This window comes from Ailuropoda melanoleuca, chromosome 6 (assembly GCF_002007445.2).
Source record: "Ailuropoda melanoleuca isolate Jingjing chromosome 6, ASM200744v2, whole genome shotgun sequence".
Lineage (NCBI taxonomy): Eukaryota > Metazoa > Chordata > Mammalia > Carnivora > Ursidae > Ailuropoda > Ailuropoda melanoleuca.
The window spans coordinates 63,410,660-63,425,267 of NC_048223.1; the positions used below are offsets into that span (position 1 = coordinate 63,410,660).

The window sequence follows — 14,608 nt, forward strand, 5'->3', positions numbered from 1 at the left end:
TTTTTTTTTATTATTTATTTATTCGACAGAGATAGAGACAGCCAGTGAGAGAGGGAACACAAGCAGGGGGAGTGGGAGAGGAAGAAGCAGGCTCATAGTGGAGGAGCCTGATGTGGGGCTCGATCCCATAACGCCGGGATCACGCCCTGAGCCGAAGGCAGACGCTTTAACCGCTGTGCCACCCAGGCGCCCCTAAGTAAATAAATCTTAAAAAAAAAAAAGAACACTATGCTAAACAAAATAAGCTACATACATATTGTATAACTCCATTCATATGAAATATCCTAGTCACAGAGTTAATTAAATGTTAAGTAAGCCCTTTCCCCCTCTCCACACTTGGAGATTCACAGTACACACTGGCACATTTAAGGTTCTAAAAAAATCCTTAGTAAAAATAAAAAACACTTATTTAAACTCAGCACTTCCAAGAAATACAAATGTGCTCTCAGTTAAGGGGTTTTTAAAATGTAGGTCAAAAATCCATTAACTGAAATCAATTTAGCAGATCAGAATAAGGATCTTTAAGAAAATGAAGTAGAGCAGGGGCACCTCGATGGCTCAGTCAGTTGGGCAGCTGACTCTTGATTTCAGCTCAGGTCATGATCTCAGGGTCATAAAATCAAGCCCCGAGTTGGGCTCCTCACTCAGCACAGAGTCTGTTAGAGAGCCTCTCCCTCTGCCCTTCTGCCTCCCCAGCTCATAAATAAAATCTTAAAATGAAGTGCAGTGGAAAATACTAGACTATATCAGTAAAGGTAAGCATTGTATTTCATAAAGCTTTTGTTTCAGTCACATACACAATATACCAGGACATACTGTCAAATGTATTTCTTACCTAGCATCAGAAAACTATGAAAAGCTGAATACAATGAAACAAATCTTACCTCACTTACCATATTATAGAATTCCAGCTCTCTTGGACCCCTTGGAGGTGGTTGTAACTGTTTCAAAACTGTGCCATCTGGATGCTGCAGGATACCTACAGAACAAAAATCAGCTATTTTTTAATGCTTTGATAATAGTACACCTTTCATCACAGGATAGATGTGTTCCTAAAGTTACCGATAAACCACTTTCATAAAAACTAAGGGGTTTGTTTTCCTTATTTCAGAAATTTTAACATTCCCAATACATTTCAGTGCTTGTTATATGCAAAGCACCAGAACACAAATTCTGAAGTGTGGTTTTATTGTCTTGAACTACTACTCCCCCTAGAGCCCTCTCAGACTTTCTAATAAATTTAGACTGTATTTCTAAATTTTATAGAAATTCTTAAGTAATCATCTTTCTGGAAGAAAGTAATTTATAGCTAAACAAGAAGTTAAAAGAAGTAGTGTAAACTGATTCCACTCTTGTAAACTGATTCCACTCTTGTAAACAGAAAAAAACATACATGTTAAGGTGGGACTATATGAATTTCCTATTTTGTAACTTTTTTATAAGTTTCTCTCATTTATTATAAGAAAGCAAGTAAAAATTTTTCCTGATTCAGATGCACTATGTACAGATAGTATGAGGGCAAATAGCCACTGGGAAAAGTGGGGACTGAAATCAGACACCAAGCCTGGAACTGGAAGGGGCAACTTCTCATAATCAGCCCGCTCAATGGAGGAGCTTTTTCCTAAAGCCATCACATATGTACCAGCACTGGTCCTGTCCCTATACCAGGAAGACTCATTGCCAAATTTATATGCTAAAATCTTAAAATTTTCAAATATTGAGATTTCACAAAATCATGTGTTAGGACACAATAGGGCTCAAGTAAGTATCAGAAGGAGAAAAGAATTGGTCAGAAAAAAAATTCTGGGCTTCTACTTTCACCTAAGATACAGAAACCTAAAAACCCCATCCCAAGACTCAGGGTCATAGGGCCTACCTAATATTCACAAGCTGGACCAAGACAGCAAGAAACACCCCCTCAGAGCCTTGCATCAGGCTAGTAATCACCAAGTAATAAGCAACAGTAATCTACACTTGGGGAAAAGGCATGAGCATGGAGAAAAACTATCTCTGAAGTATGAGTGCACAAGGAAGACATAAAAGGGCTAAACAGGAATGTTGAGAAAAATCCTCTGGCAAAGCAACCCCACTCTAAACAAAAGATTACAACAGAAAAATTGCAAGCTTCTGGTGCACTGAAGGTATTATTAGTCTGCTCCATCTTCCATAATAAAATACCGTAGACCACGAGGCTTAAACAACAAAAATTTATTTTCTCACAATTCTAGAGGCTAGAAGTCACAGATCAAGATGACAGCCTATCAGCTCCTGATGCGAGTTTTCTTCTTGGCTTGAAGACAGCTGCCTTCTCATTTTGTCCTCACAAGGTGGAGGCAGTGAGAGAGAAAACGTATTCTCTCATGTCTCTTTTTATAAGGACACTTATCCTTTTGGATCAGGCTCACCCTTATGCCCTCATTAATCTTAATTACCTCCATAAAGACCCTCTCCAAATACAAACACATTGAAGGTTGTTCTTTTAGTGTATGAATCTGGGGCAACACAACATTCAGTTCATAACAGAAAGTAAGTATAACAACAAAACTCAAACTTGGCTCTATTCCTGACTAGACTGGCTCAATCACCAACACTAACTGCCTAGCAGAAGAGGCATATTCATTTCAGTCATAAATACTGTTTGCCTTCGGTCTCACATGTGATGTCTAGAATTTAATAAAAAATTACAAAACATATGAAAAAGCAAGGGAAAAAACACTGATGTCAGAATTATCAAAGAACTTAAAATAACCACGATTAACATGTTAAAGATTGTAATAGAAAAGGTAAATAACATGCATGCAAAGATGGGGAATTTCAGCCCAGAAATTGTAAGAGTCAAATGGAATGTTAGAAGTGAAAAACGGAGTGGCACCTGGGTAGCTTAGTCGGTTAAGCGTCTGCCTTCAGCTTAGCTCATGATCCCAGGGTCCTGGGATCCAGTTCCACATCAGGCTCCCTGCTCAGCAGGGAGTCTGTACTCCCCCTACCCTCTTTGTGCTCTCCTCTCTTGCTCACTCTCTCTAATAAATAAAAAAATAAATTTAATTTAAAAAAAAGAAATGAAAAAGAGTAAAGAGACAAAAATATGCTTTCTGTGGCCTCATCAGTAGACATAATATAGAAGAGAAAGAAAGCAGGGAATTTGATGACAGGTCAACAGAAATTACCCACACTGAAACACAAACAGAAAAAAAAAAGAGTGGAAAAAATTAGAAGAAAGCATCTAAGATCTGTGGAATAACATCAAACAGTCTAAGATAACTATTAGAATCCTAGAAAAAATAAAAGGCACACTCATGTTCATTGTAGCCGTTATCCACAATAGCCAAGAAGTCGAAGTAATCTAAATGTCCATCAACAGATGAAAGATTTTAAAAAAATGTAGTATATACATATAATGGAATATTTTTCAGTCTTATAGAAGGCAATTCTTTACTCCATGCTACAACATGGATGAACCTTGAAGGCGTATGTTAAGTGAAATGACACAGTCACAAAAGTACAAATACTGCATGATTCCACTTATATAAGGTATCTAAAGTAGTCAAACTCTTAGAAACAGTAATTACAATGCTGGTTTCCAGGTACTGGAAGGAGGGAGAGGGGGATTTGTTTTTCAAGGAATACAGAGTTTCACTTCTGCAAGATGAAAAAGTTCTAAGAGATATGTTGCACAAAAATGTTTGTATAGTTAGTACTACTGCACTGTATCCTTAAAACGGTTAATATGGTAAATTTACTGTGTTTTTTACCACAACAAAAAAATTATGTAGTTAGTGGGATTACAACTATGTAAAATAAATGCATGTTAAAATTTCTATCTGTGGCTAGAACATTCTAGGTAATTTTTACTTCTTTTTTGGTAACTTTTTCCAGAAGTTTCTATAATAAACTCACTGCTTTTATTAGAAAAAATGTATGACATGAGAAATTCAAACATGCTAAAATGATTACATATTGTATATAATCTCAATTATGTAAACAAGTTATTGAAAAAGATGAAGGGAAAAAAGTCTTAAATGACAGGGTATGAGGAAATACGTGACAAGACAATGTCTAAAGTGTTCTAAAACTAATGAAAAACCTAAAAATACAGAGCCAGGGAATTCTAAATAGGATAGAAAATACAAACTCCTAGACATTTTAAATATAAAGACACAGATGAGTTAAAAGTAAAAGGATGAGAAAAAAGAATATACTAGCAAGTACCATTCATAAGAAAGTTAACATATTAATATTACTATATATCAGACTATGTTAATATTAGACATAGAATTCAAGAAAAAGGAATGTTATATGTAAAAAGGACATTTCATAATGATAAGTCAATTCATTTAGACACAGCAATCCTAAATGTGTATACCTAATAAGAGCTTCAAAATACATGAAATAAAAACTGACAGAAGCAAGAAGATAGACAAACCTGCAATTACTCTCTCAATAATTGATAAAACAAGCATACAGAACATCAGTAGTGACACATAAAGCCAAACAGTATCAAACAACTTACCCACACTGACACGTACAGTATGCTATATCCAACAGAATACACATTTTTTTTATGTACAGATGAAACATTTATCAAGACTGACCATGTGCTGAATGATAAAAAAAAACAAGTTGAAATTTAAAAGGATTGAATATTCTCTGCCCATAATGGAAATAACAAGATATTTGGGAAAATACCAAAGAAATGAGAAGTAAACACACTTGTAATTAATCCACGGATAAAAAATATTTTTAACTAGGAGAGCCTGGGTGGCTCAGTCGTTAAGCGTCTGCCTTCGGCTCAGGGCCTGATCCCAGGGTGCTGGGATCGAGCCCCACATCGGGCTCCCTGCTCCGCTGGGAGCCTGCTTCTTCCTCTCCCACTCCCTCTGCTTGTGTTCCCTCTCTCACTGGCTGTCTCTCTGTCAAATAAATAAATAAAATCTTTAAAAAAATATATTTTTTAACTAAATGATAATGAAAACTAACGTAACAAAATTTGTGAAATGCACCTGAAATACTGCTTAGTACTTAGAGGAAAATGAGTAGTTTTAAATGCTCGTATTAGAAAAAAGAAAAGAAAAAAAGGTTCCAACTTAAGATGCTAGAAAAAAGTAATATATTAGCCCAAAATAAGTGGAAAGACAGGAGCAAATAAAAACAAAAACAATGAAATAAGAATGACAACAGAAAAAAAAAATGAAAAAGATTCTCTGAGATCAATAAAACTGATAAAATTCTAGCTCAATGGATCAAGAAAAAAACATAAATTACCATTATTAGGAATAAATGAAAGATGGGATTATCACTATAAATGCTATAAGCATTAAAGGCATAAGACAATTATGAACTTCATACCAATAAATCCAACTTAAATAAAATGAATAAATTCCTTTACACATGAATTATTAAAACACATGAAGTAAAAACTCTGAGTTGCCCTATGTCTATGAAGAACACTGAATTCATAATTTTAAACTTCTTGAGATAATTATAGGGCAAAATGGGTTCAAAAGTAAATTCTATCAAACATTTACAGAAAACGATAATAGCATTCCTACCAAATTTTTTCAGAAAACAGAAAAGTGATGAACATTTCCCCACTAATTTTATGAAACCAGCACATTGTATGGTGATTAACACAATATAATAAAATAAAATTAAAAAAAAAAAACCCAACAAAGACTTATAAGAAAATTATAGACAGTTATCTCAAATGAACACAGTCATAAAAATATTTAATGACACATCAGTAAACCTAATCCAGCAATATATACAGGATAACTTATCATGACCATGTGGACTTATTCCAGGAAAGCAAAGTTAGTCTAAATATTTCAATATGAGTAAATATATTGATGTTTTGGGTAAGACAGAATTCTCAATGAGAAAGAAGGGATATGTAAATATAGAACAGGGAAAGGTAAAGAACAACCCTGTGGTATTAGGTTTAAATTATAGGTATAGGGGCGCCTGGGTGGCACAGCGGTTAGGTGTCTGCCTTCGGCTCAGGGCATGATCCCGGCGTTGTGGGATCGAGCCCCACATCAGGCTCCTCTGCTATGAGCCTGCTTCTTCCTCTCCCACTCCCCCTGCTTGTGTTCCCTCTCTCGCTGGCTGTCTCTACCTCTGTCAAATAAATAAATAAAATCTTTTTAAAAAAATTATAAGTATGAACACAAATTTTTAAAAATATGAAATTATGTATTTCTTAGTCCAATCTGCTGAAAGGACAAACAGCAACCACACCCAAGGAGCAATGCGTATACCTGGTGCCCATACTTTGGTTTTTAAATACCATTTATCCCTAAAGGAACCAGGTTCTTGAAGAAAAGTAAGCCTGTTCCAGGGCTGGAACACAGAAAGTACAAGATAAACACAGAACATTTTTTATGTATGCTAGAAAGTGAGAAAATGCTTTAAAAGAAAAATGGGAAACATTGAAAAGACCAAGGAGCTAGCCTGAAGTAGCTTCCACAGCCCAAATTTGGGACAATCTGAGCATCAAGATAAGCAGTAACAATAATGGATAAGACCCATTGACTGAAGTCTGCAAAATCCTTATAATGAAAGAAAGCAAGAGAGAGAGAGAGAGAGAGAGAGAAGGGAAATCTACAATTCCCTAAAGCAGAACGCCAACTAACAAATTCAACAGGAATGGCAGAGTTAGAATATTACCATTTTGCAACTACCGCAGTAGTAAGTTGGTCAAATACTGTCAATGGATGCTTGTAATGCTGGGTGAAAACTGTGATGAGGAACAGGATTTTAACAGTCTCAAACAGTCTCTTCATTCCTCTCAAATTACTTAATTACAACAGGAAAAATGAAAACTTGACAGTGGAAAACTTGGCAGGTATCACCTAACCAGGTGATCAAAGTCATGTCGGCACCAGTAATGCAACTGACATCCTGTGCTTTATGATATGATGTTTCAAGAACACAACATAATTCATATAGTATTCTGACCAAAAATGCATTAATCTGAATCTAATGATAGGAAAGCAACAAATATAAAGGATGTTCCAAAAAAGCCATGCTTATACTCTTCAAATATTTCATAGTTATGAAATATAAAGAAAAAAATGAAAAACTGCTCCAAATGACAGGTAACTAAAGAGTCCTAACAACTAAATGCAACGTGCAGTCTTAGATGGGGGGAAATTGCTACTAAGGATATTATAGAAAAAATGACAAAAGCCTAATGTTAAATATTCTCAATTTGATCATTTTACCATGGTTAGGTAAGAAAATGTTGTCATTTTTAGGAGTTATTTAATTATTTAGAGGAAAAGGGGTCATGATGCCTGCAAATTTAATCTTAAAGGGTTCTGCAAAATCATTATCAAGTAGAGAGAGTGATAAAGAAAATGTGGCAAATTTTAATAAAAGGTAAAGCTAGATGAATGGTATACATTAATTGATTATACTATTCTTACAACTTTTAAGTTTGAAATTTTTCCAAAATAAAATAAAAATTATTTAAAAAGGCAGTACAATTTACAGTAGCATCAAATACTTGGGGAAAATCTAGTGAATGTTGCGTAAGACCTCTACACTGAGAACTATGACTAAGAGAAATTTAAGAAGGCCTAAATAAATGGAAAGATCTACTATGTTCATATATTAGAAGATGCAAGTATTGTAAGGAAATCGATTTTCACCAAAGCACCCTATAGACTCAAAGCAGACAAAAATCTTACCTTTTCTTGGTAATTAATTACGAGTTGATTTAAAATCTATATGGAAATGCAAAGGACCAGAAATCATCAAGACAATCTTGAAAAAGAAAACAGGATGCTTACTCTACCATACATCAAGACTCAATTCCTCACTGAATTAAGACAATGAGATATTACTGCTATAACAAACAAATAAATCAATGGAAATAAATACAAGTCCAAAAGCAAATCCAGGAAAATGACTGAAAAAACTGGGGTATACATGCACAATGGAGTACAACTGAGTTGTTAAAAAGGATGAGGAAGCACTCTATGAATTGATACTACTGATTTCTAAAATATTAAGTTTAAAATGTGAAGTGCAAAGCAGTATATATAGCATAGTACTTTTTGTGTCAGAAAGAAAAATATGAAAATTTATATAGATCTGCTTAATTTTGCAACAATAACTTAGCAAGGATAAATCAGAAAACAATGAAACTGGTTACCTACAAGGTGTGTTGAGAAATGGGTGGAGTGACAGAAATGGAGTGACACTTTTTTGATACATCTCTCTGTAAAGTTCTGACTTTTGGAAGCCTGTTAATTTTATAAGCATTCAAAAATACATAATTAAATAAAAATGAAGGGAGGGAACTGAATTTAAACACAAACAAATGAATCCAGCTGCTTTTCAAATAAATAATATTACCTTAGAGAAGAGGGGGTAAAAATAACCAAAAAAAAAAAAAAAAAAAGCCAGAAAACCCTAATCCAATAGCTTTTGAAGAATTTCCAACCACACACCCCTAGTATAAGGGAATCTCATTTTGAATCTTTATTCTAGGTTTGTTTTCTGCAATAGTACGGGTATAGAAATTCTGAAAATTACAAGAACAAGCAAAACAAACAAACCAAAAAATCCACACACACAAAAAAACAATAATGTTGGGAGCCAGGGTTCTCACTGAGGTAGATGAGAAATACAAATTTAGAATCAGGAAAGGAAAGGAAAGGAGAAAGGAAAGGAAGAGGACAGGACAGGACTCTGGTGCTGGAATGAAATCGGGAACATCAGTATGAAATTATGATTTCTAAATATTTATACATTCTTCTCAATTATCTTCTTTGAAAAGGCCAGGAAGCAATAACACTCCAATGGCAATGAGCACATCTAGCACCCAGATCTTGGTTTCAAAATACCATTTACCACTGAAAACGAACCAGGGCTCCTGGGAGAAATTGCTGGTTCTAGAATTGAGAAAGGAAAGTATAAGTCTAAAATAACTTGTGACAGGAAGGAAGCGCTCCCACTCACCAAATCTGGTACAATTTGAACACGAAAATAAGTATGTTCTATAATGGGTCATGACACTTCATAAAATAAGAATCTATGGGTCCATACTATTAATAAAATAGGACATACATATTGGAGTAAAGGGAGGGCTAGTTCTTAGAATGCTGACTGTTAAATAGAGGTAGTGATAGAACTGGGGAGAAAAATCACAATTTTTCAACTTTCAGAGTAAACACTGCTTCAGGCAAAAATCATCAATAGATGCCAAATCTAGGGGTGAAGGGTGAAGAGGAGCAGGATATGTCCATGATCTCAAAGTGTCTCTCCGCCAACAGCTTATTAGTTGCAAAGTGAAAAATATTAACTACATACCGGAGAAGCCAGACCACAACTGGACCAGATAACCAAAATTAGTATCACTAATAAAGGGCAGATGGACATTCCAGACCTCCAGATGTGATACCCTGAGGAGAACACACTTGTATAATATTCAAGTCAGAAATGCATCACCTGAATCTTACCATAACAACCCATCAGAAATCCAAATTAAAGAAGATTTCATAAAATAGCCTGTAGTCTTAAAAAAATGACAATGTCATAAAAGATAAAGGCTGAGGAGCTGTTATAAATTCAAGGATTCTCAGAGACATGACAACTAAATGCAATAAATGATCCTGAACTAAACCCTGGACTGAGAAAAACAAATATGATAAAAGACATTATCAGAACAGCTGAGAAAACTGTAATATGGATTATAGATTAAAGCATTATATCACTGTTAAATTTCCTATATTTGCCATGGTTACAGAATTACACACTGAAGTATTAATGTGTAAAGGGACAAGATATATGCAACCTATCTTCAAATAGTTCCCCCAAAATAAATAATATGCATAAAGAAACTCCACAAAATGTTAAATCCTCTGTATTGTCCTTGCAACTTCTCTGTAATATTTTAAGTCAATTAGTTTCAGAACTATCTAATAAAATGGACCATAAGCCAAAATAGACAACACCAGTTGAAATCCTTCTTTTACCCAGACAACCTCATTTCTATATCCTCAGTTAGATCAGGAAGCAAACACAAGATTTCAACTATTTGTTTGAAACTTTAAGGAATTTTGAAAGAAATTAATGGTACATGTTAAATAATGAAACAGAAAAAGGATTTCATGCTAACAGGTGAACTTTGGGAACTTAAATTGACAGCAATTATACTTTTGTGAAACCTCCCTATAGAAAATGTTGCACAATGTGTAAGGTATACTATAATGTTCAAAATGTTTAATACATTATTTATAATAGCAAAAAAATTGTGAATATATAAAAATCTACCACTAGAGGAATAAATTATGATACATTCACACTATGGAATACGACAGTTTTTTTAAAAAGAATAAAGTGTATTATGAATACAAAAATATGGATACACCACATAATACAGAATGAAAACAAAAAGTTGCTGATATATTTGTACAAAAAATTAGAGTTCTGTTCATGTGTTTACATATGTGCCCAGAAACAAAAACCTGAGAGGATGCACCGGGAATAGTTAGCAGTGACTACCTCTGGAGAGGAAGAGTAGGTGGAAGGGTACTATTACACTGTTTGAATTTTTTTCCTAAAAGATTACATACTGCTTTTACAATAAAAAAAACGAACACTTCGTATTCTTAGAAAAAAGATTGAAATCATATTTCAGTGAGGACCACAAAATATAACTCTGATAGCAGAACTGTAACATATTCTTTTTTTTTAATTTTTTTTATTATATTATGTTAGTCACCATACAGTACATCCCCGGTTTCCAATGTAAAGTTCGATGATTCATTAGTTGTGTGTAACACCCGTGCACCATGTAATACGTGCCCTCCTTACTACCCATCACCGGTCTATCCCATTCCCCCACCCTTCCCTCTGAAGCCCTCAGTTTGTTTCTCAGAGTCCATAGTCTCTCATGCTTCATTCCCCCTTCTGATTACCCCCCCCTTTCTTTATCCCTTTCTTCCCCTACCGATCTTCCTAAGAACTGTAACATATTCTTATTACTCAGCTACAAGATCTATTTTTATGTTCAAGTACCTTTGTGCAATTGGTTCCATGTTTTTAATCTTTAACAAAGCCAATCACTCCTTTTTGGAAATAGGTAAGATAGATATCAATCCGAAATTGAAAAACCCTTACTTAATGATAGTAACAAAAAATTTAAAAAGCAAAACAAATATCCACACAATGTCTTTAAGAAAATTTATTCTGAGAATTTCAGTTGACAGCCAAACCAAAGTATAATCTATACAATGTACTTTACAACTGTAAGTTATTTATGATAGTAGAGAGACATAATAAATTCTTGAACTTTGAATTACTGGCCATCTTGTTATCCATTTTATGAATAGGTAAGATTATCATCATTCAGGTGTCCTTTCATTAACAACAGATGCTAGGTTGCATCAATAATTATGAATTAAATTCAACAAAATATTAGGTTGCTAGCACAGGTTTGAGGCATTGTGTACTAGTGATACAAAGACAATCCCTAGTCAAGACTATCTTACAAGATTTTTTAAAAAGCTTATTTTAAATTGAATGCAATAATAAATAAAATTAAGGACTTTGTTTAGAATCTCAACTACTCCTTCAATTAGGTAATATGGGTGACAACTCTTTCAGCCACTGTTTGCAAAGTGGTATAAAGTCACATTTAGAGTACATTTGTGAATATGCTTGATAAGCAGTAGTTACACTCTCAAATGACAATCACCACTGAGACTGTGTTTATGCCGGGATTTTTTGTTTATCTATTTTCCTTTGCAGATGAGTCGATTTCTAGGGAACCTTGGGGAAACAATTATTTTTTTAGGCTTCTAAAATATTATTAGGAATATTATCACTACAATTCATGAAAATAAATCAATAGGTATGCAATATAAATCTACTAACAATAATTCCATAATTACTCTCAAACTTTCACTACCAGAAGAGACACACACAAGAACGTGTCTGTGCTAAGCATCTTAAGAACATTGTTTCCTTACATCTAGGCTAAGCACCTGGAGAAATATGTTTCCTTGCCTGTGTGTACTAAAAGAACTGTCAGTTTTCATTCTTTCAACATTTCCCAATTTAACTAAGCCCCAATCCCTGTACAAGGCTATAAGGATAAACAGATTTGGTCTCTAACTTAAAGGAACTCACAATTCAGTGGGGACAAAGGCACATAGTCTACATGACATCATCATTAACACCTAACTTTCACCAAAAGAAGAAAAGGTAAAGATAAAAGCAGTAAGAAATGTTGCTCTTTGAGAAATAACATACATACAGTCAAACACTTACCCATTTTGAAAAATCTTTGTTCGATGAGTTATCCACAAGAACAATACACGGTGGAAAAATACAGTGCTCTGAGGCAGGACCCTTGGCTTCTCTATTCTAACACATAGTAGCGGTGTGACTTCAGGCTTGTCACTTAATCAGGCTTGGCCTCAGTTACTCTTCTAAAAATGTCAGTATTATCTTACTACCCTAAGCCTGAATCATTTTACTAGCATAAACCAAACTGTATCTAGTGGTTTCCAAGTCTGAGATCTTTACTACTCACATACGCATACATCAGATGCCCCAAGTAATCATGGCCCGGAGAACCAGTGTGAGTAAACTAGGTGAATTACGGTTACTAAACTCGAACTTTCACATCACCAAGAGAATCAACTGCGATAGACTGTATTGTGCTTTGAATGTGGTAGGCTCACAAAATGTGTTACACAGGCCACAACACAGTCTTAAAAAGATAATCAAGAATAACTGAACGTCTTAACTGTGTACCCTTCTAGTGTAACAGCAGGGTATATTTCCTACCATGAATTCGAGTTTCTGCACTACCGGAACCACGCCTCCTGAGAAACCCAGGAGATACCAGAAAAACCTCTCAAGGGAATAGGGAGAAAGATCCTGGATAAGCCAGGACAAGCGTTGCCAATCAATCAATCAAATAAGCCCAACGTTTTTTCTTCCCCTCCAGCTATGAAGCCGCACACAGAAGAGAAGCACTAGATTAGCATCATCTGCATTTCATTCCTTTTCTTGTGCAATAGCTACCCGCCTATAATAAATAGACCTTGTGCTCAGGGGAGAATTTACTTCCCCGTCCAGTAAGTTCCTATTTTTCACTAAAAACGCCGTCTCCAATCAACAACCACCCTCCTGGGGAGACCAGGCACTCCTCTCCTCGCCACCTCCTGCTGCTGGCCTGACTCCCCCCACCCTAGAAATCTCCCCCCTTTCGAGCCTCTGCTGCATGGGTCGCGAGGCTCGGGGGGCCAGCGGAAGAGGCCTGGGGTGCTGTGCGCACACCGGAGGAGAATCCAGCCCGGCCCGTGAGAGCCAAGCTGCCTCCGCCGGCCGGGGGCTCCCAGAGGCGGAAGGGGAGCGGCGAGCCCCACGCCACCCCCACTTACCTACTTTGTCCTTCCCGTACATGTGCCCGGCCACCTGATGCGAGAGGGGCACGCAGCCGTTGAGGAAGCAGAGCCTGCCGCCTGCCGGCTTCGGGGTGCCCTCGGGGGGGGCTTCGCTCACCGGTGGGCTCCGCATTTCTGGGGGGCCGGGCGCCTCGAGTCGGAGGGGGGATGGCGGTTCCGTTGCCATAACGGAGAGCTGAAGCTGAAGCCGTAGCCGCAGCGGGAGCAGGGAAAAAATAAGACGGAGGGAGGGGGAACCGGAGAACCCGAGGGTCGCTCAGGCTCGGCCTCGAGGAGGCCCGGGGGTTCCCGCGGCTGGTGCCCGTTGAGGCCCGGGAAGGGGGCCCATGACGCCGCGGAGGCGCGGGCGCTCCCCTGCCCAACTCTCGGCGGAGCGGGGCTCCCGACTCCCGCTGCTCTGCCGGTACGGCTACGGTTGCCGGCGCAGCTCTGGAGACGGAACCGAGCGGAGGAGCGGCGGCGACGGCGCCCCGCGCTCCCTGGGGCCCTGACGGCGACGGCGGCCCCACCTCCTGCGCCCCCGCCCCCTCCCGCCGTCCTCCAGTCCCCTCAGCTGCCGCGCGCGTCAGCGCCGCCTGCACCGCCGCCGCAGCCGCTAGCTTCCGACTGCGCGACCCGCGGCCGCCACCACTACTGAGCATGCCCAGAGGCTGCACGACGGGACCCCCTGCAGCGGGGCGGGAGCTTGGCGCAGCCAGCGCAAGCTGAAGGCTACCGGATGGGGCAAGCGCACTAGCTGTTTTTCTCACCCCCACCCCTGAGCTGGCTTAACAATGCTAGCAGGACTGTTCTAGCTTCATTCATTCGGTGGGCATCTCAGCGCTTCCTGGGGTCCGGCTCAAAGATTCCAGGGGCTTCCAGTTGTGAGGAGCAATCACGTGTTGAGAGTTGGGAGGCCATAGTGCCAAGCCTGGTTTGGGGGCTACCCTGCAATCAACTCCCTCCAACTCCCACCCCACATAGAAACAAGAGTAAAAACAAGCAGCTTCTTAGAAAATGCACCTTTAAAACACCCTGTAATTCTACCCCCCCTCCCCAAATTCGGGCCCCTAAAGCGCCTTTATAAAATATTTTGTAACCTACACTAATTTCAGACTGCAGAAGATAGAGAATAATCTTAGTATCTTTTATGAGTACAATTTTTGAAGAAATGAGCCGTTTTGTTTCTCTCTCCTACTCAG

At 37.8% G+C, this 14,608-nt stretch overlaps 1 protein-coding gene across 2 annotated transcripts in view; it reads right to left on the reverse strand.

The window, feature by feature from the left end:
* IPMK (inositol polyphosphate multikinase) overlaps positions 1–13,972 on the reverse strand; it is a 44,907-nt gene extending 30,935 nt beyond the window's left edge. The window contains exons 1-2 of one of the 2 annotated variants that reach the window (XM_011237218.3): positions 13,404–13,972; positions 885–979 (exon numbers count right to left, since the gene is read on the reverse strand). In XM_011237218.3, coding sequence (XP_011235520.1) covers positions 885–979; positions 13,404–13,593 — 285 coding nt within the window. In that variant the 5' untranslated portion in view covers positions 13,594–13,972. The remainder of the gene's footprint in view (positions 1–884; positions 980–13,403) is intronic. The other variant, XM_002929214.4, reaches the window with a different exon arrangement.
* Between the last annotated feature and the right edge of the window lie 636 nt (positions 13,973–14,608).